Source organism: Aquila chrysaetos, chromosome 7, assembly GCF_900496995.4.
Source record: "Aquila chrysaetos chrysaetos chromosome 7, bAquChr1.4, whole genome shotgun sequence".
NCBI lineage: Eukaryota > Metazoa > Chordata > Aves > Accipitriformes > Accipitridae > Aquila > Aquila chrysaetos.
This window is the reverse complement of record NC_044010.1, coordinates 11,328,600-11,349,673: the sequence shown is the minus strand read 5'-3', so window position 1 is coordinate 11,349,673 and position 21,074 is coordinate 11,328,600. Positions and strand designations below refer to the sequence as shown.

Here is a 21,074-nt window from a genome sequence, read left to right as displayed (position 1 = left end):
ACTGTTTGTAATTGGATCCTAGGGTTAGAGCAGTCATGGAAAACAAAAGTTGTTGAATGGAGTGTCATATAGCCTCTTTTTTCCTGAGTAATTCCTTTCTACTGGGACTGGCATGTGCTCCTGGTGGAACTTGTCGCTAGGATCACGCCTGGGGAAAAACAGGGCCTGTAATTTAACATTAGTACCATTTCTTATGGGTAACATTGAGGAAGCTGTAATGAAGGTAAACCTCAGGTAGGGAAAGAAAGTAGTTATCTCCCACTAGTCATGTCATTTTATCTTGTTTGGAGGTACGCCTCATGAAGGGAAATCATGGGCAATCGAGACCTGTATCTTACTAGCTGAAGAAGTGTAAAGACAGCTGAAGGATCACTCAGACAGTAATTTAATAATCCACAAATAGAAGCTCACTTTCCAGCACACAAGGAGCTGCTAAGTACCCAGCCCAGGTGGTCTCATTTATCATCCTGACTAGCATATGAGAAATTTTCAGTTTGAACAGTTGTGTTGATAACAATATATTCCACCTCTGACGGTCTCTATTTTCTGCTTATTAGACAAAACGCTTTCCACAGAGCTTGGTGATCACTGGTAGGCACTGAATAGTTGGCATCTTCCGAGCTAGCTTGCTGCCTGCCTGGGAGATGTCTGATTAAGATCAATAAAGGGAAAATGCTTGGCCAGAAGGCCAAAAACCTAGCTTTTATGAAGAACAGATGGGAAAGGTGAACTATCCTCACTGAGAGGAGAAGTGACTAGGCAAAAATGCAGTTGGCTTTGCAGAAATGCTCCACAGGATGATACTGCATCTTGCTTGCTGTTCATTCTGTTTCTGACATTTCTGGGTTTGTAAGTAAAACGTGTCTTCCTAAGACTTTGCTAAATGGATGTGGATTCCTGTAATAAAGTTAATTCATACTTTGGTTTATTTGAACACATTTCACTGTAATAATTTTGGTAAGCCTATAATTTTGTTGGAGGCTATTTAGAGAGATTACCTTAATAGACTTAACAACCAACAAACCAACAAAATAAGTGACGAGAATTCCACTAAACCATTGAAGCTAATTGTGTTCTTCATATGTCTGTTCTAGGAAAATTTAAATAAGCTGATGACTAACCTAAGATCTACAGCTCCTCACTTTGTACGATGCATTATACCCAATGAATCAAAAACTCCAGGTATGGAAAACACAACAGTCTTAAAATTTTAGTATATTTGAACTATGTCATTCCAATAGTTACGTCCAAGTCACCAGATTGTACTTAAATACTGTCTGTCTTGTTCACCTTATCCAATGGTGTTGCTCTTTCAGGACATGACACCTCACATTTTCCAATTCCCTCGGTGAAATGAAGACTAATCCTTATGGAGAAACTCCATTTAATTTAGCCTTGATTTTCCCCTGTAGGTGCAATGGATGCTTTCCTTGTCTTGCATCAGCTCCGCTGTAATGGTGTCCTGGAAGGCATCCGCATTTGCCGTAAGGGCTTCCCAAACAGGGTGCTTTATGCTGACTTTAAACAAAGGTAATGCAGAGCTGTGTTGTCTCCTGTCCTAATCCATCAGTCAAAATAAGCAAAGCATGTATTCTCATTTTCATTTGAGGTATTTTATTCTATTCAAGTATATTTTCCATTCAGTTTGCCTGAACATGGAAGGCAGAATTCTGCTCTCGATTGTGTCTGTGTAAATGCAAAGTAGGAAATTACCGTAGGTGATTTTTTTTTTTTTTTTTTTTTTTTTTTTTAAGTTTTGGGGGAAGGGGTGGGAGAAGCAGAATCTAGGCCAATTTTACTCATTGCTCATTTGTTATTAACAGGTACCGCATTCTGAATCCAGGCGCGATCCCAGAGGATAAGTTTGTGGATAGCAGAAAAGCTGCTGAAAAACTGCTGGCATCTTTAGATGTTGACCATAACCAATATCGTTTCGGACACACCAAGGTAACCAGAAAAGATCATCACTGCTTATGTAAAGAGGAGAAAAGATCTAATATCTAATTTGCAGAATAGGAGATTATGCAATTTCTGGTGGTGGCAATTAATGAAGAGTTAATAATACAAGAAACCAGCAATATAGCAGCACAGTGATATTAATTTTTAAGCTGTGCTAAAGGAGTTTTATTTCTCTGGCTCAAGGTCCCCCAAAGATTTTATTACAGCAATGCTACAAGTGGACACAGCAGCAGCTGATGCTTCATGCCCCCCAGTAAAACAATAGCTTATTTAATATAATATAGGTACACTCAAACATATATGGACCATAAGATCAACTGCAGCTTTTGAAATGAGGCCATGAGCAATTATGACACGATCCCATTAGCAGGGACCTGGGAGTTGGGAGATGCGGTTCAGCTGACCTGCTTTGCACCCTGCCACAGTTGAAAAGTACTGTGGCAATAAAAATGTGGCAATAAAATAGTTTGGCCTGTTCAAAACTGGGGAGAGGAGACTCGGTTTTAAAACAACTTTGGAACTGTACAGTGCAGTCCCTGATGCAAGTAGTATTTGGCCCTCTGTACTCTTTTACTTTATAATGTGTCAATAAAAATACCATTCTTCTGAATGATTTCAGTAAGGTCTGCGTAACTCTGGAAGAAAAATCATTTGTTATGGTGAAATAATATCTGTGCATGTACCAGGTGTTCTTCAAGGCTGGTCTCTTGGGCCATCTAGAAGAAATGAGGGATGAGAGACTTGCGAAAATCTTAACGATGATCCAGGCAAGGGCACGTGGCAGACTGATGCGGATTGAGTTTCAGAAGATAGTGGAGCGCAGGTATGAAGGCACTCCCTTAAATCTTACTGGATAATAGTCATTACCATTTAATCATATGTTGAATGGAGCCATTATTACAGTCCCTAAGGCTATAGCTAACCCTAAATTAAAGGTTTAAAGTGGATGTATGATAAAAATAATACCAACTGTATATTAGTTGCCTGCAGCTCTGGTAAAAATCAGATTTGGAAATTTTTCATGTCCCTGAAAATCAAGAGATATGGAGGAAGTTTCTTTTATATCTTGGAACCTAGTACAACTTCTTAATATTACAGAGAACAAAGCCATAAAACTGACTGAGAATGAAAAAAAAATCTCACTTTCTCAATTCAGGCTAAGCTTTAGGGAATTTTGTTTGTTTTCTTCTTAAACCAGGGATGCCCTTCTTGTAATTCAGTGGAACATTCGTGCTTTTATGGCTGTGAAGAACTGGCCCTGGATGAAGCTTTTCTTTAAGATCAAACCTCTTCTGAAGTCTGCAGAAACTGAAAAGGAGATGGCCAATATGAAGGAAGAGTTCTTGAAACTGAAGGAGGCCCTAGAAAAATCTGAGGCCAGGAGAAAGGAACTTGAAGAAAAGCAAGTCTCTTTAGTTCAGGAGAAAAATGATTTGCTTCTCCAGCTCCAAGCTGTGAGTAGACATATATATTCCTATATTTATTGATGTTCTTTGAAACCTAAAGGCTTACAGACTGGAGTGTTAGTGCAATTCAATTAAAATAAGCTGTTGGTCTTGTCAGAATCTTGCAAAAAATTAGAGCGGATATGTTCTAGCATATAACCAGGTGGGCTAGCAATGCAATCTTAACAGGTTCTGACCAAGGCAATGTCCGTGGCAGTTAGATGTGGAAGCAGTCTTACATGTGACTAGTCGTGCTCACCACTGTCTCATCCTGCTCCATTAGTTACTTGTTGGTGTTGTCTTCCAAAATTAGGAGTAGGAATTTTTCCTTATGCTGCTCTGTAGCGTTGGATCAGGTTCTCTAACCACATACAGGATAGGGGCAAGTGAGGAAAAAAAAGGCCAGGCAGTCATTTCTGTCCTCTTGCTTGTGCCACACCAGGAGCAAGACACTCTCGCAGATGCCGAGGAACGATGCGACTTGTTGATTAAATCCAAGATTCAGTTGGAGGCCAAAGTCAAAGAACTGACGGAGCGGGTTGAGGATGAGGAAGAGATGAATTCTGAGCTGACTTCTAAGAAAAGAAAATTGGAAGATGAGTGCTCTGAGCTCAAGAAGGATATTGATGATCTTGAAATAACACTTGCAAAAGTAGAGAAAGAGAAGCATGCTACTGAAAACAAGGTACCTTTAGAACTTCACCATGTATTCAAAAGAGGGCATGGATTACCTTTTTGATGAGAGCTACTGGTCTTCTGATGCTTTTACACCGTCTGTTAAACAGGCCAAACTGAAGGATCAGTATATACAGAGTTATTTGACCTTATGAGGGAAAAAGTTTTAACTCTAACCCTAAGTTTCCCTTTTTCTGAAATGAGTTTTGCTGCAATTCAGCTAAAGAATTATGTCTAGTTTGGGCATTTTTAAATAAACAGTTTTCTGCTGTAACCATGATTCCTTCCAGCTCATCTTAGAGCCTGTAAATGTAAAGCTCACCTCCTACTTCTCCCAGAGAGAATCAAAAGCTGGAGTCCACCACAGAGTGACGCTGAAAAGAATTTAGTACCTTTGAAAGAATGTACTAAACCCACAAGAACTGGCACACATTGGCTCCCTTGATGGCAATTTCAGTCAAAAAGCCACAAGGGGCTGGAGGGGGAGAGAGATCCCTTTCTTTCCATTGTCTTCCTGCATACAAGTTCAGAACAGGCAGTCATTTGAGCCAGGTTATGATAATCCCTTTCTTCAAAGTCTTACAAATACATCTTCCTTTCTCACACAGGTCAAAAATCTCACAGAAGAAATGGCAACTCTTGATGAGAATATCAGCAAACTTACTAAGGAGAAAAAGTCCTTGCAGGAGGCTCATCAGCAAGTTCTGGATGACCTACAAGCAGAGGAGGACAAGGTCAACACACTGAGCAAAGCTAAAGTGAAACTGGAACAGCAAGTGGATGATGTAAGCCAGCTCTGCCTTCATGTTTCCCCAGGCTTGCTTGTCCACCACTTACAGTTTTCATGAGTCTGAAATATTGCAAAGTTTTGAAATGTATTCCTGTCCTTTTAGAAATGATCGAGGATTTAGAAATGCAGTCCTCGTACTGTCTGTAAAAGGTATAATTACAGGAACGTTATTAAAAACTTATCTGCGTAGTTCAGCCTTTGAAAGGAGTGCGATAACGAGGGAAAATCCACTCAGTTTGCATTTGCAGTGTAACTGGCATGAAGTCAAACAGAACTTTGCTACTAAGAGAACTGTAACACTTGCACAAATGTAAAGCGTGGACTAACCCTTATGTTATATTTCTTTAGCCCATATGCCCACTGGCTGCTAGAAAACAAAAAATGTAAAATAGGATGCTTGTACTTAAGTACTTCTGCTTCGCAACTTGCTAGAGCTCAGCACAAAACTGGGCTCAGCATACGTCTGACTGTTGTAAACCATCTGTGTTCAATATATTTAATAAGTTACTTTGTTCCTAAAGCTTGAGGGCTCACTTGAACAAGAGAAGAAAGTGAGGATGGATCTAGAAAGGGCAAAACGCAAACTGGAAGGAGATTTGAAGCTGACCCAAGAGAGTGTCATGGACTTGGAGAATGATAAGCTGCAGATGGAAGAAAAGCTAAAAAAGTAAGAGATTGATTCTGTTGTACAAAATAAAGCAGCACAGTTACCACTGTCATTTCAGAGCCTTCAGGTGTGTCATCCTGCTCTGATGGTGGCTAAAAGGAAATTCCATGAGGAGAGAGTGTGTAGCCAAGGAGGGAGGGAAAATCACTCTTACTTGTGCACGGTATACCTGAAACATTAGAATTCATTACACTTTTCAGCATTTAAGAAAAAAATAATTATTTGTGTTTCATTGCTTAGAGGAGAAAGCTGAAGGAAGTCTCTAAAAAGTTGTTCATCCTAACTAGCTATGACAGTATTGTTGAAAGATCTGACTCTGTTAAATATATTTTTCCATTGAGTCTTAAAATAACGTTACTTTTGTATGACACAAAGAACCAGAAATATAATTGCACAAATGCATGCAGAATCTTGACTTGGAAACCGCTGCTCAGAGGAAGATGTGTTTTCATGCAAATCGCAATACATGAGAATTGGATTCATTTTTAGATATGTTAGAAGTTCTATTGAACAACTCTTTAAAAATTGCAAAAGCCTAACTTGAAGCTACAGGGAAAATTATCACAGTGGGATTTTCCTTTCTGTGGCAGGAAAGAATTTGAAATGAGCCAGCTGAATTCCAAGATAGAAGATGAACAAGCCATAGTGATGCAGCTGCAGAAGAAGATCAAGGAGCTTCAGGTTAGCTTGCTTCTTTCTCATTTATCTTAGGATGAGTTCCTCTTTGTGCCTCACTGAAGGGCTTTGCAGAGACTTTTCATGGCTAGCTGCAGCTCGACTTTGAGACCCAAAGTGGTGCAATTCCATAGCTTCCCAGGCTGATCCCTTTTCCCCTCAGGATGCACTCTATAGTGGTTCCTTCCCAGTAGCAGGACATACGACCACAGAATGCTAGTGGTTTCAGGCAAAGCAGAAAGGCTCTGGTGTTTTGTTTTAAGCAAATAATATTGTTCCAAACCATGGAACTGAGGGTGGATGCTGAGGAGGAGTTCAGCAGTGATAAGCATGGATTTGAAATTTGGGGAAGGGCTCAAATGCACAGGAAATTTTCAACAGAGATGAAAAGGCCAAACAAAGTCAGCACAGTCCAAACAAAATGTCTTGACCCAAAATATCAGCTCTACTTTTTTGTAAATAAAGAACATTTGCATAACTTGGACATGAAGCATAGATTGATCAAAGTAACTTTTTCATAAAAAAGATTGCTCCCAATGAATATTCATTATTCGTGCAATTCTACACACTGTTGTATTTGAAATCCTGCCTTAACACTCCTAGAGAGAAGTTACTCCAGTCACAGAGCTCTTAAAATGGGAACAGAGAGTCCCCTTCAATGACAATTTGTTGTTGCTACTCCTACTATCAAGTAACTTCTCTCATGTACTTCAGCTGAATGTCAAGTACATGAGTATAAGGTCAGTGTACTTGACCTAAATGTCTTGAACTAGGGCTTGTAGAGCAATCTACTGTGAGAAAGATGTGACTCATCATCCTTACTCTAGCTCATGATCTGATTTACTGGCACAAATGGGCAAGTCCTTTAACTGCTGTGCTTCCACCTGTGTAGTAAAGTGTGGGCTGGCAGGGGGTTTAAGAATTTGTAAGGTGCTTCGTGGTCTTCTGATGGGAATCATCATGAAGATGACTCAAAGGTGCTCATGTCTCTTTGGCAGGCTCGTATAGAAGAACTAGAAGAGGAGTTGGAAGCAGAAAGAGCTGCTCGAGCCAAGGTGGAAAAGCAGAGGTCAGATTTGGCCCGAGAGCTGGAGGAATTAAGTGAGCGACTTGAGGAGGCTGGGGGAGCCACAGCTGCCCAGCTGGAGATGAACAAGAAACGCGAGGCAGAGTTCCTGAAGCTGCGGCGGGACCTCGAGGAGGCCACGCTGCACTATGAAGCCACGGCCGCCACCCTGAGGAAGAAGCATGCAGATAGTGCGGCTGAGATGGGGGAGCAACTGGACAACCTGCAGCGGGTCAAGCAGAAACTGGAAAAGGAGAAAAGCGAGCTGAAGATGGAAGTGGATGACCTGTCATCCAACATGGAGCAGATGGTCAAGGGAAAAGTAAGGGTCCTGAGGCTTTCCAAACCCCCAAAGGCCATGTGTAGCTAAGGCTGGTCTGAAGGTTTCCCAGGACACCTGGTAGGGCTGGAGTGTTTTAGAAGGTGGTGTCTTGCAATCTGAAGGTACTTATGTGCACAGTGTCCCCCCTTCCCCAGCTGGTGCTATAACCCATCTTACCTGGAGATGGGATGGCAATTAAGATGGCCTAAAACACATACTGCATCCCCAGTTCCAGGCATATTGTTTATTCATACATCTCAGAACACAAAACTGTGTCGCTTAAATTATGCTTCCCCAGGCTGGTGACGACTGGGGTGATGCCATCCAAGGCAGGATATCTCCCATCCTAAGCAGAGTCCTCTCAGATCCTGCCCCTTGGTTCACAGTTTTGACCCGTGTTAGCAATGAGTGCAAAGCAAAGGCTTGCATGACCTCTATGTGTATTTTTACTTCCTAATGGCTGAATTGTGGATTTTGTTTCCCAAGTAGATAGTCTTAGTAGCTTTCAGAGCACTCTAAAGAGTTCTTTCAGTGCAAGTGAAGAAAAGAAATTGCAGTATTCTGAGAGTTAGAAAGCTATCATCAAACTCAATTTATGATAAATGGCAATTAAAGCAGAATCAGTAGAGCAATTTTCATTGGAGGTGATTTTCCCATCTAGCAATTATGAGGAGGCTATGTCTGAACTTCATGGGCATGTGATTGCTTTTGAAGTTCTTGCAGAGTCTTTTTACACTGGTGCTTCCATTCAGAATGCAGTTCAGGGAAAACAAATGGTGAAGGGGGTCTGATGGGGAGTCCCCTGGCCTGGGGCTGTGGACACAGGGCAACTATTCCCTGCTTTACTGCTGTGGTATTTGTGTCTTTGCTGTCTGCCATTTCTCTGAAAGACAAATCAAAAAAAGGATACATTTGGAAGGCTACAGCTTCCAAATGGTTGCCTGGAAGCTACAGCTTGCTTTGTCTTTTCTCCTGATTCCCTTTAGGCGAATGCAGAGAAACTTTGTCGCACTTACGAAGACCATCTGAATGAGGCAAAAATAAAACTGGAGGAAATGACTCGCCTCACGAATGACCTCACTACTCAGAAGACAAAACTCCAGAGTGAGAATGGTATGTGCATGTTCAGCCCAGATAGACTGTTTCCCAGTAACTTATCAGGCGTGTCTCAGCACTGCATTGGTGAGATGTATTATGCAACGGCGTCTGCTCTGAAGGTGGCTGGATTAGGATGGCTGAACGGAGCAGCAGTGTTGTGTCTTTTGACATTCCTGTCTTCAATATTCTTATAACCTTGGTGGGGGGACCTTGCCTGGGACTGGCTTTTAAAAAACAATCTATAAACATATTTACCAGCATACTGTGATACCATCTCATGAGCTGAAATGGATGTGCTGGCTAGGTACGCAGTTTCAGGAACAAGGACATGTATGTCTATCTTGCAATGCTAGAGGGAAGATGAAGGAGTTGGCATACTGCTGCTGTTTGTGTGAATACCATCTTCCTCAGTGTGACCCTGGGCGTTGCGCTCTAGAAGATGCTCACATCTGACCAAAAATACCTCATATCCTCTAAGTGCTTGCTACCTTATTAGCCAGAGTAGTGCTATTTAACCTCTGCATCTTCATCAGGTACCACTGGTCTGTGTATTTTCAAAGACATATTTTTCATTTCCTGTGTGTTTTCTTGTTAGTTCTACGTACTCCTATAAGTCTGCAATTTCCACACTGCAGTGATGCCCTTCTTGTGATAAATGAAGTTTTCCTTATGTATCCCTCTACTCTGTACACTGGTTGTTGTGAGGTTCTCAGGGTGCTTTGCAGCCCTCTGAAAAGAAGCCTGTGGAAAAGCAACGTGAATTAGTGAAGAAAAGTATAAACAAAACCAGCTACAACTGCACGTGAAAATAAGCATCAGTCTAGTCTGATCCGTGAGCTGAACTAAAAATAAAAATCAAGGTATTAGCAGTACAAAAACAACCAAAACCAAACCAAACCAAAACACAAAACCCACAAAAAAAAACCCCAAACAAACAAACACCTAAGGAAAACTATTCTGGTGAAGTGTCTGATGGTTACAACTTTGGAAGAAGCTTCAAAAAAGGTCAGCCACAATCACCATTAGTTCTTTTCCTCAGCAGAATTGGACAGATGGGACTTTGATTTTGGCTGGGACTTTGTCATTTCATCATCTTACTTTGTTGTTGTTGTTGTTAAATCCTGTGGCAGGTGAATTTATAAGACAACTTGAAGAGAAGGAGTCACTGATAAGTCAGCTGTCCCGGGGGAAAACATCATTTACACAACAGATTGACGAACTTAGGAGACAGCTAGAAGAGGAAACCAAGGTAATGCTTTGACTGTGTTCCATTCATTGAAATGGAATGGGGAAAACTGTTCATGTTCATTTGTAGCCTGGATAAAAGCTGAAATGAGACAAAGGAGTGATAAGGCTTCCTAGTAATTGTACAGATATAAGTTCCTGCCCCTGACTGAGGCAAGTCACAAGAGAAGAGTTTGGGAAAATAATCAGCATCCATAATTGTTAAGTAAAACTTACCCAGTAGGATAACCAAATCTCAGATCTTGCATCTTAAAAGTTTGGATGCTTCTCCAAAGGTGTTAAATTATCTTCAGTCTTGATAGCTTCCTCAGCATGTCACCAGTTACGGAGGACTTCAAACACTTCTTACCTCATTTGACCTGCACTGTCAAGGCCAGGGGTGAAAAGAAAATAAGGCTTAAGCCTCCATTTGAATTTTTAGGGGCTGTTTGTTGGGGTTTTGCTGTAGGTAACCCTGTAATACTGTGACCTTTCTATCCCTGCAGTCCAAAAATGCCCTGGCTCATGCCCTGCAAGCAGCCAGGCACGACTGTGATCTCTTGCGGGAGCAGTATGAGGAGGAGCAAGAAGCCAAGGCAGAGCTGCAGCGGGCTCTCTCCAAGGGAAATGCAGAGGTGGCACAGTGGAGAACAAAGTATGAGACTGATGCCATTCAGAGAACTGAGGAGCTGGAAGATGCCAAGTAAGTGGGTTACGTGGGCTTCATCGTACCCTTGGCTGGCAGGACTGTGCTCCCTGGGACTGGTTATAGTGCTAAGGAAATAGGGCAACCTGGTTGGAAAAATCCCTCTGGCTCATTGTTGTCATTTGTGGCTGTCCTTCTGTTCTTTTCATTGCTTGAGCAGGTCAATGTTTCTGTTGAGTCCTTGTCCATGGGCTGGTGGATGTGGATACTGGGGTTTATTTAAGAACTAACAAGATTAGATTACCCTACTTGGTTATCCCTCACACTCACTCGCTGTGCCCTGGCCCAGTGCTGTGTTCCCTCAGTCTCGACTTCCCTTCCCAGCAGGGAGATGGTGGCTGACCTGGAAAGGTAGGGCAGAAAGTCATGTTGGCTCATGCTGTGCAGCCACTCCCAGTTACCAGTCTCAGGAGTTACTGGGCAAGGTCTCTGAGCATCTCTAGCGCCTGCCCCCATGCATTTCTGGTCTGCAGGATCTTCCCCCACTTCCAGTATATTTTCTCCATCTAGCACCTTCATGTTCTTCTCTCTGGGCCCTCCTTTCTTTCCAGGACCTCTTCTTGCCAGGACTTCCAGCCCCCTGTTTTCCCCACCTAAATATTCTATGAACAAAAGGCCAAGGTGTGACTAGCCTCCTAACTGGTGGCTCTGTCTCATAGCTCTTAATTGGAGGAAAATGAAACTTTCATTTAGACCAGGTCTTATCAAAATTTACAAGCAGCCCGTACTGGTTACAGCTAGCAAGTAGCAAGCTGCTGCTTGAGTGTTCAAAAGTTCAATTTCAAATATTCACACACATGCACAAAACTATCTGCCACATATCAGCATTCATAATTTGTTTGCCTATCATAGTCCCTTCTCTCTAGAGGCTTGATTTCCCCTGCCCTTTCCCCTCCAATTTTCCCTTTCAGAACTGATTTCTTGAGATACTGCTTTGGTCTCGGTTTTTGTGGATAACATGGCAGTGGTGGCACTCGGTCATTTCACTGTCTCTTCCCACCTGGTAGGAAGAAGCTTGCCGCTCGCCTGCAGGAAGCTGAGGAAGCAATCGAGGCAGCCAATGCCAAGTGCTCTTCTCTGGAAAAGACGAAGCACAGGCTGCAGAACGAGCTGGAAGACATGATGATTGACCTGGAGAAGGCCAACTCGGCAGCTGCCTCCCTGGACAAGAAGCAGCGTGGGTTCGACAAGATCATCAATGACTGGAAGCAGAAGTATGAAGAGTCACAGGCTGAGCTGGAGGCTTCCCAGAAGGAGGCCCGTGGCCTCAGCACCGAGCTCTTCAAGCTGAAGAATGCTTACGAGGAGACGCTGGACCATCTGGAGACGTTGAAAAGGGAAAACAAGAACCTCCAAGGTAGGCTTCGTTCAGGCCCTGCATCCAGTGCGAAAGCCATACCAGCGGACAGCTGGAGGGATGCAGGTGCCCCACAGCAGCTGTGGGGAAAGGCGTTTATGTCATCCGTGAGACTAGCTTTCCAACGTGTTTGGAGACACTGACTGATGCTGGCAGTGAAGGTTTTGAACATGGAAGTTGGTATTGCCAGAGGAGAGCAGGCTTGCCTTTGCTCACCTGTCAATGAAGCTCACTGGCGGAGGTGCCAGTCTCGGGGGAGGAACAAGAAAGATGACAGAGGTGCAGCGGATGAAGCCTATGCAGCTCCCAAAGCAGAGCACAGTGTTGCTAGCCTGCAGATCACAGATAAAAACTAAACCGCTATAACCACTTCAAAAAGCGTTTACAAGAAAGTCTGTGCCTTCAGGTTGGTCAGGTAAAAAAAGTTGCTGTAATTGAAAGTAAGGCAGCGCTTGTGTGGAGACGAGCCCTTGAGGTAGCGGTTTGAGGCACGGGTCCTGTATCCACGCTCCATGAATTGCAGGCTGTTCGGGACACTCTGATCGCTAAATCCATTCATCCTTTTTTGTTTCAGAGGAGATTTCTGATCTGACCAATCAGATTAGCGAAGGAAACAAGACCCTCCATGAAGTAGAAAAAATCAAGAAACAGGTTGAACAAGAGAAGTCAGAAGTTCAGCTGGCTCTGGAAGAGGCAGAGGTAAGGAAAGAAAGCTCAGAGGAAGAGGAAAGGGTGCCTTTATCACAATTTTCCTTCCTTTTTCCTCCTCTCGGCAACACAGCCAATGTGTTGATTGTTAACAAGTGCAACCTCTCTGCACCCAGCTCCTCCGGCCTTGCTAGCCGGTGTTTTCAGGAGTGACTGGTGACTTTCGGAGATGTCAGTTCTAAGATCATCAGTGGAGGCTCTTTCAAAGGAGGTGCCTTGTAGGTTTGGGGTTTTTTTGTTGTTGGGGTTTCCCCCCCCCCCCCCCCCCTTTCAGGAAGCTCAAAATCTTCTGCCTACCTCCTGAAAATCCAGTCCTTGCTCACTTTGGCATAGAATATTTCAGTCTTTCAGGAAACAGGAACTGCTGAGAATTATGGTCTTATACTATTTTATCAGATATTTCTAGTGTCTGGTTTCCAACAGCAAATTCACCATTTCCTGTTTTTGAGAACAAGAAAACAAACCTCCTGCTGACTTTAAATTTTATAAGGTCTCAGTTATTGTGTTGGGTACTGCAGCCTGCTTAAAAAAAATGGTAGCAGTCTCAGAAACCAAACGAAAACAGGCCATTTAGAAAATCTTTGACTCCCAATAGGAGTTTGGTAAAGGCATTTAGCATCACTGCATTCACTTCTACAGTGATAAGTATGCACGTACTCAAGAGGGATGCCTTATCCCAGTTTCCTGAAACAAACCAACAATATGGAACAAGCCAACTGGAAATCCTGGTTATTCACTTAGAGGGCCCGGTTGTCAGGTTTTTTTGAAAGTTTGGTGCATTGCAAAGCTAAAAATGTGTGTAGGTGTTGCTGGCTAGAAGCAATACAGCACATAGCAAGGGATTTTTAGTGAAGGTTACATTTCCTTCGCATTGTGCTCTAAATAATATCTACTAAAACGAACATCACCCAGTGACAGGGATCCATTAGAACCTTAAATGCTGTCCAACTTCTTTTGTCTGTTACAGGATGCTTTATACTTTGCAGGGATTTTGCAGCCAAACAAACAGGTGTCGTGATCAGAGCAGAGGAAAGAGCATGCCTTTCTTCCAGAGCTCTGAGATGTGGAGAGTGATTATATGCTCTGTCAATAAACTTCTCTTGCTAGAAAGAATACATCCATTCTTGAGGGATCTAAGGGGCACGCTTTACTTTCCTGGACTGTGTGGAATGGCTTCCTAAAGCTCAGTGATATTAGGAACTAACAAAAGTAAAGTGGTGATGTATCTTATTTTAATTGTGAAAGAAATGGTTTAATGCAGATTTTCTCCCTTCCTTGTGAGTTTGGGTCTCTGGCAGTCACCACTGGTGACATGGTACTCCTGCGTGCTGTTCCCATTAATATGTTGTGGCTCCTTGGCATGAAGTGTGCGTTCGACTGACCTGTAGCTGCTGCATGACGGCCAGAGATTAGCAAGGATTTTGTACAGCTCTGTCTTCAGAACCTCCATTCTGTTTTCATCATCTCTCGTGGGAAGCATAGCTAAGCCTGTGCAATTCTGCCTTTCAGAGAGCACTTCCAAAATGTATGATGTTCAGCTCTGTGCTTTCCTTCCCTGTTTGATGTGAGCAGTAAGGAGACAGAATGCCACTGAGCCTGGTTTATGCAAGACCTGGAAGTCAGAGGCCCTGTTATTTCACTATGGGCTGTTGTCAGCTTAGTTCTTGGCTTCAATATATAAGAGAAATGTAAGAATAAAGACATAGGAACAAATCTCCCTTGTTTCGTAGACTTGTCTTCATGCTAATTGGAAAGATCAGACAGAGTATTTTTGCATTTTGTCATATAGAGCTGATGTCTGTTATTTCTTTCCTTGAAGTCATATTCCCTAATAAGACTGTATAATTGGGAGGCTTTCAACACTTCATGATTTGGAGAGATCTTTGTGAGCTGGGGGATGTGTGGACCCCTTCACGCTTCCAACAACAATCTTGCTTTAACTTTTGCCTATCCCTTACAAGCCCGTGAATTTCCAGAGGGTGTCTGTACAGGGGTGTGGAGTGGGGAACGTCTATTGATATCAAAACCACACAGGCAGGGCCTAAGGTTTTGGGGGGGGGGGGGGGGGGGGGGGGGGTGAGCCATGGCCTGTTTGACAATTTGTCCTCTGAGGAGCTTGCTGCTCAGTTTTCCAGCTGCCAAGTTGCATTAGAAGGCAAATAAAGTCATTGTTTTGCCATGTAAGCTGCTCATGTCCTTGCCTAGAGAGAGAGGTAGGGAGGAAACAGTGCTATTGGGAATGGGAAGAAAAGTGTGAAGGGATCATCTTTGTGCAGCAGTTTGTGGTTTTTTAAAAAATAGCAACTCCTGGTCTTGGTGTTTACTATTTCAGGGAGCTTTGGAGCATGAAGAAAGTAAGACCCTTCGTTTTCAGCTTGAACTTTCTCAGCTTAAAGCAGAGTTTGAAAGGAAACTGACAGAAAAAGAGGAAGAAATGGAAAATATAAGGTAATGTACAGGAAGCAGCATGGGTTTTTAAGGGGAAAATCTCAAAAGACCAGAAATATTCTCAAGACCTAAGCCAGTCAAATGCACCACAGGTAGTTATGCCAGCCCAAGCAGATAGAGTTCGTACCAGAACCCAAACCAGCTCAGATTATTTGCCAAAGAGAAGTCCTACCACATTACCATTTCTTAGTTCAGATACTCCTGTCAGTTCAGTCTCTGCCAGCATACACAGAAGCCCATCACACATATCACATAGCAGCCGTAACACAATTGACTGGCACGACCAAAGTCGCAGCAGACCAAGGGTCGCTAAGTCTGTATGTTTACAGTACGGAGACAAGTAGGTCTAGAGAGTTGTCTTCTCCTAATCCTCTAGGATGGCTGCCTCCCAGGGGGAACCACAGGTGAAATCAGGAGTACTACCTCAGTGGTACTCAAACCTATGTTAACTGAAGGCAATCTTTACCTCTGCATTTAGTTAATTTATGTTGTTATAGCTACACTGATTGTAGGAGGATGTGAGGAGCTTGCCGTTACGAGTACAGCATTTGGGTAAGCAGTGAGAATTGCAGAGGTAGAGAAAATATGAATATAAAAGGAAAGGAGCTTGCAGGTGAAACGGATAAACAGAGAAAATGGAAAGCAGTTAGGTGACAGAAGGATGATGTCTTTTGTCTCTCCTCTCCCCCTCAGCACTAACTCTAGTCTGAAGAGTTACACTCTTAAAATGATGCTATGCTGGGGCAGATTTTCAACAATGTGTATGCAATCCTTCAGAAAACTCTGGCCTTGAATTAGTCAGTGTTGCAATGCTATTAATCCAAGAACCATGTCATTGTTTGTTGGTAGGCTAAAGGGTAGGGAAGGGGAAGTCCAAGGCCCACCTTGGCCAGTTTAGGTACAAGGATTGGTATGTTAATTGTTTCAAAAACAAATAATGTTTTGGCCCTTTCAGGTACAATCCTCTGATCGTCCTGCAGATGTCTGGATTACAGAGATCTCAGGACAAGCTATCCTAACCAATGTTTTATGCCTCAGCTTTGTTATGAGTGTTTTGCTGCTGAGTTCTTCAGCAGACATGCTGTGTTGTTCCCCGGGAGTCTAGGGCACAGTTCAGTATCTTGCTGAAGCAATAAGGCCCTCAAGGTTTTCCTTGTTGACTCAATGATTTCCCAGAACTCCTACGCTTTCAGCAAAACTTGGCCAGCAGCGAGATAAATATTTCCCTGTGTGAGTCATATTCTGTGCTTTGAGTTACCTTCTGGTTGTAAGAGAGTAAAACTTTCAGCGTAGGACTTGAGTGTTACAGAGTCAAGAAAATTAAGCACCTGTCTGTATCTGTTTTGCAATCTTTAAAGTGACACTAAGCTGCCTTTCACAGGGGGACCAGGCTGTTAATTAGGGTGGGCTTAATCTTTCTAACTTTAGATGTCCATAACACAGATTTCTATTCCTGAATTTTTCCCCTTATAATCGTGCATAAGAAATGTGTTTCAACATCTACTTTAAGACACAATAAATTGTAGCTTACACACGCCATTTACTATGAAGAGCACCTAGAGTAATTAGCTTAGAATGTAGCTGCCTACCTTCAGTTTGATTAATCCCTTCCAGTAATGCCTTCATAAAAAGGCTGAGATGCAAAACATCCCAGTGAATGATTTAGTAAATATCTTGGTAAGTGACTGCTAAGCTTGAAATGGTTCTTGTTAGGTTCAAACCTGTACTTGCTTGAGTTTACAAGACATCTGAGAGAACTCCTTGCTCCAATATTGCCAAAGGAAACATGGGAGAAGGATGCTATAGGTGCTTACAGATCAGGGGTTAGCTGAGGGTGTGAAGCACACCAGCCAGTTAGACAGCAGTGAGGCACTAGAAACCTGTGCTATGTATGTCATTCAGAAATATACTTCTATTTCTGGAAATGGGACACTTCCAGAAAGTGAAGTACCATTGCATGTAGTTCTACGTTCCTGTGCAGAGAGGAAAATGACTCCATTCACCTTTCATGTCCTTTTCAGGAGAAATCAGCAACGTGCCATAGATTCACTGCAGTCTACCCTTGATTCTGAAGCCCGGAGCAGAAATGAGGCCATCCGGCTCAAGAAGAAGATGGAAGGGGACCTCAACGAGATGGAAATCCAGCTCAGCCATGCTAACAGGCATGCTGCAGAAGCAACAAAGTCAGCACGTGTCTTGCAGACACAAATAAAGGTACTCCAAGAGCTGCCGGTCCCAAGCACCCAATGGTAGGTGCGGGCTAGGTTTCATTAGCACAGAGCAAAACAGCAATGGTGATGATAATTAAGAGAGAAACTACTCCCAAGGATGTGCAGGGAAAGCCTTTAGTGATCACATCTGGTGTAAGAGAATACTGAAATATGGATTTCTTCCAAGACTTGCATACAAGCTGGATGAGATCCAGTCATAAAACCCTTGCTGGCTACAGCCTCCTGCAGGGGCAGAAGGCTACAGCATGAGGAACTGGAAATCTATGATTTTCTTGTGAGCTTGCAAGTCCTTTAAATGTGGAGAGCAAGTCAGTTGGCTGGAGTACAGGAAGCGTGTGTATATTCAGCTTTGTTGTTTGCTTCAACATTTGTAATAGCTTAAAAAAAAAAAAGTGCTTTGCTAAGACACTTCTTAAGTCACCACCTCTCCCATGCCTAAGCAGCTAGTTCTACCTTGGGCAGAACTGCAAGCTCTTACAGATTTGAACACACAGGTTTTTCCCCCGTTGTACCACATAACACAAAAGCTATTCAGCTTACAGTGTGGAGGAAGCCCTTCTCCAATAAAGCAGCACTGAAATTCTTGGGGTGGGCCCCATGGCAACTTCTGCAATCTGAGGTCCTCTTATGTAAGCGCAGTGGCTTGAAATGGAGTTGCACTGGTAAAAAAACATCTGTTTTGTTATAGGAGCTTCAGGTGCAACTGGATGACTCGGGACACGTGAATGAAGATCTGAAGGAGCAGCTGGCGGTCTCTGACAGGAGGAACAATCTTCTCCAGTCAGAGCTGGATGAGCTGAGGGCTTTGCTGGACCAGACAGAACGGGCAAGGAAGCTGGCAGAGCATGAACTGCTGGAAGCCACTGAACGTGTGAACCTGCTTCACACTCAGGTTGGCTTTTTCTGTGCTCTCTCCCTCTCTGGGTTAAACTGAGCCTTGTCTATTAAGCACTGACAGTGTTTGTCCGTGACCATCATAAGTCAGACACACCCTGCCCTCCTTCAAGGGAGAAAATGAGGAGAGGAAGTAAGTCACTCTCTAGATATGCCACCTCACTCCCTTCAAGTTAGCTGGAATTGATGATTCAGCCAACTGCTTTAAACAGTTTCCAGAAAAAGCAATGATGGAAGATAACAAGAGTAAATTTGATTTCTTTCCTTCTTCCGTGCTGTAAAACCAGTTTCCTGCTTTGGTTAAGCCACGGCTGGGATGGCGAGGCATTTCTTTGGAGGAGCGACGCAGCTGATGCTTTTGCGCAGGTCGCTGATGTTGCTCAGCAATGAAGACTGTAGAGGCTGGGTCTAAAATTAGGTGTATTGTGCAGGGCAGGAAACCACCCCGCAGCAAAGTGCTCTGCCACATCACAGGTCTTCATTAAGATAGGCCTTTGGACTTTGTCATGATGGACACTGCAGTTTTTACAGGGTCATGGAGGGGCATGTCCTGATGCGCCAGCAGTTTCGCTACAAAACCAGATCTTCTTTTCACCAAATAATGGTCAGAACGAAATGAAAATGTGCTACAGGCTGGCAATGTTTTGCAATGTTTCCTCCAGCACATTGATGACATGGGGCTTCTGTTTTAATCACGTCATTGACTAACTGATTATGGATCTTTAGTTTTCTAGGATGAACTGCCTTATTCATTCTTCTATTTCAGCCTCTGGCTTATTATTTTACTGAATCAAAAGCTGAATATTTACAGCTTTGAGAGTATTTTTAATATTTCCTCAGTCTGAAGCTAAGCTATGCAGTAAAGGCCAGCCCTTACCACATACCTGGGTCTCCCTTCCCAAATACTGCTGTAATCCAGAAGATGCAAAAATCAGTAAGCCTTGGTGTGCTATGGTATTTAGAGAAGTTATGTCTCTAATCATCACTTTTCCTCCTTTTCCACTGTTCTTTTGGGGAAAACTTAATAAAAGAACACAAGCCTGATCAATCAAAAGAAGAAGCTGGAGGGTGACATTTCCCAGATGCAGAATGAAGTGGAGGAATCAATCCAGGAGTGCCGGAACGCAGAGGAAAAAGCCAAAAAAGCAATCACAGATGTAAGTAGGCTGGCTCCTGCTCACTTCTTTTCAGTACTGCAGTGTCTTAGGAGAACCAAGAAAGTATTTCCCAAGTCACCATTTCTGTGCTTGCTACAAAGCACTCCACAGTTATCTGGAGATAACTGATGAAACTACAAAAAAAAACCAGGCTAGAGGTAAAAAGAGAGGAAGGACTTCTTCCTGATGTTTGGGGTTTGGTTTTGGTTGTTTTGTTGGGCTTCTTTTTGCCCCAGGAATGCAATTTCCACTGATCCTCAAAGTTTCAGGTCATGTCACCTCTGAATCGGGTAAATCATACACCTGGATAAGCTAAACCAATTCAGACTCAACTAGTGCTAACTGGTCTCCTGGTGTACATAGAATCTGATGTGAGAAACAAAATTACTCAATCCCAAACAGGGTATCCTAGATCTAGGTGCCTATTCGAAAAACAGGAGGACTAAGATCCCAGGCGGAGACACGGAATACATTCTTCCTCTAGGGAAGACATAATTTGGGCAGGTATAGTTTAATTTCCCACAGAGCTGGAGAAATCCATGTCTTCAGAGTTCAGCTGATGTATTGCATCGTACCAACAGTCAAAATGAAAGCTAGGACTGGAGGTTTCTGTGAGTTATGTGTCTGCAGTGCCTGGACAAAGCTATTCCTGTACCACAGTCTTTACTGCTTCTCAGCTGACAGCACTATTACTGCCTGCCAGAGAGAAGATGCTGATTGTCCTTGATTCAGCTCCAGCCTGGATTGCAATGACTGCTGTCTTCTGATGACTGCTCAGTGATGGGTACAAAATCTGTAAATGGCTCTTGGTGGCAGGCACAAACATCAAAGCAGGAATTTACTAATTGGCACCCTTGCTACCTGTCTTACAGAACAGCCAGAGACTATGTAAGATGTTGAGACTGAGCTTTCTATCCCAGCACAGACTGCAGAAAGTGCTCTGCTGTTACAGCAACTCAGGCAGCTCTTGTCTATGGCTGTGCGGGGAAATTTGTCTGCCATTTGTTTTAAGCTACTACCTTTCAAGAGCTTCAAACACCAAGATTAGATTTTGAATAAGTTCTACGTAAAACGTCTGTAGTGAATGGCACAGGCTTACTTGTAGGCTTTATAAATGAGGACATGATAAAGCACAGATACTAAAAAAAAAAAAGGGGGGGGGGGCGGGGAAATCCAAAATCACAGCATTAGAATAGGGAGGAAAAAAAGGCCTCCAAAGCTATTCTGTCCTTGCATTTTATCTGTCCAGGCAAGATACACACACACAAGATATTCTCTGGAGCTTTGGGTACAGTGAAATGATCCAAATAGGGGATAATCCAAGACTGATCTTCCATGATTTCTTCTGAGACATAATCCAATAGCATAAGAGAGCTGCTGTAAAATGTGGTTGTTTTTCAGGCAGCAATGATGGCTGAGGAGCTTAAAAAGGAGCAGGATACTAGTGCTCACTTAGAGAGAATGAAGAAGAACATGGAGCAAACCATTAAAGACCTCCAGAAGCGACTGGATGAAGCAGAACAAATAGCCCTGAAAGGTGGCAAGAAGCAGATCCAGAAACTGGAATCCAGGGTAAGTTTGTGATCCAGCTTCAGACCACTGTCTCCTGCTTACAGAACGGGAACCACATAGGTGCCTTAGGGCTGCCTGAT

At 43.1% G+C, this 21,074-nt stretch overlaps 1 protein-coding gene across 2 annotated transcripts in view; it reads left to right on the top strand.

Annotated features, from left to right (window-relative positions):
- Nucleotides 1-21,074, top strand: part of MYH15 (myosin heavy chain 15) — a 49,238-nt gene that overhangs the window by 23,720 nt on the left and 4,444 nt on the right. For both annotated transcript variants that reach the window (XM_030020097.2, XM_030020098.2), the window contains exons 20-39: nucleotides 1,095-1,182; nucleotides 1,413-1,530; nucleotides 1,824-1,947; nucleotides 2,646-2,782; nucleotides 3,158-3,413; nucleotides 3,847-4,089; nucleotides 4,688-4,864; nucleotides 5,391-5,536; nucleotides 6,127-6,217; nucleotides 7,210-7,599; nucleotides 8,586-8,712; nucleotides 9,828-9,946; nucleotides 10,428-10,624; nucleotides 11,635-11,984; nucleotides 12,559-12,683; nucleotides 15,025-15,140; nucleotides 17,162-17,354; nucleotides 18,060-18,263; nucleotides 19,297-19,422; nucleotides 20,824-20,994. In XM_030020097.2, the coding sequence (XP_029875957.1) occupies nucleotides 1,095-1,182; nucleotides 1,413-1,530; nucleotides 1,824-1,947; nucleotides 2,646-2,782; nucleotides 3,158-3,413; nucleotides 3,847-4,089; nucleotides 4,688-4,864; nucleotides 5,391-5,536; nucleotides 6,127-6,217; nucleotides 7,210-7,599; nucleotides 8,586-8,712; nucleotides 9,828-9,946; nucleotides 10,428-10,624; nucleotides 11,635-11,984; nucleotides 12,559-12,683; nucleotides 15,025-15,140; nucleotides 17,162-17,354; nucleotides 18,060-18,263; nucleotides 19,297-19,422; nucleotides 20,824-20,994 (3,498 nt within the window). The remainder of the gene's footprint in view (nucleotides 1-1,094; nucleotides 1,183-1,412; nucleotides 1,531-1,823; nucleotides 1,948-2,645; nucleotides 2,783-3,157; nucleotides 3,414-3,846; nucleotides 4,090-4,687; nucleotides 4,865-5,390; nucleotides 5,537-6,126; nucleotides 6,218-7,209; nucleotides 7,600-8,585; nucleotides 8,713-9,827; nucleotides 9,947-10,427; nucleotides 10,625-11,634; nucleotides 11,985-12,558; nucleotides 12,684-15,024; nucleotides 15,141-17,161; nucleotides 17,355-18,059; nucleotides 18,264-19,296; nucleotides 19,423-20,823; nucleotides 20,995-21,074) is intronic.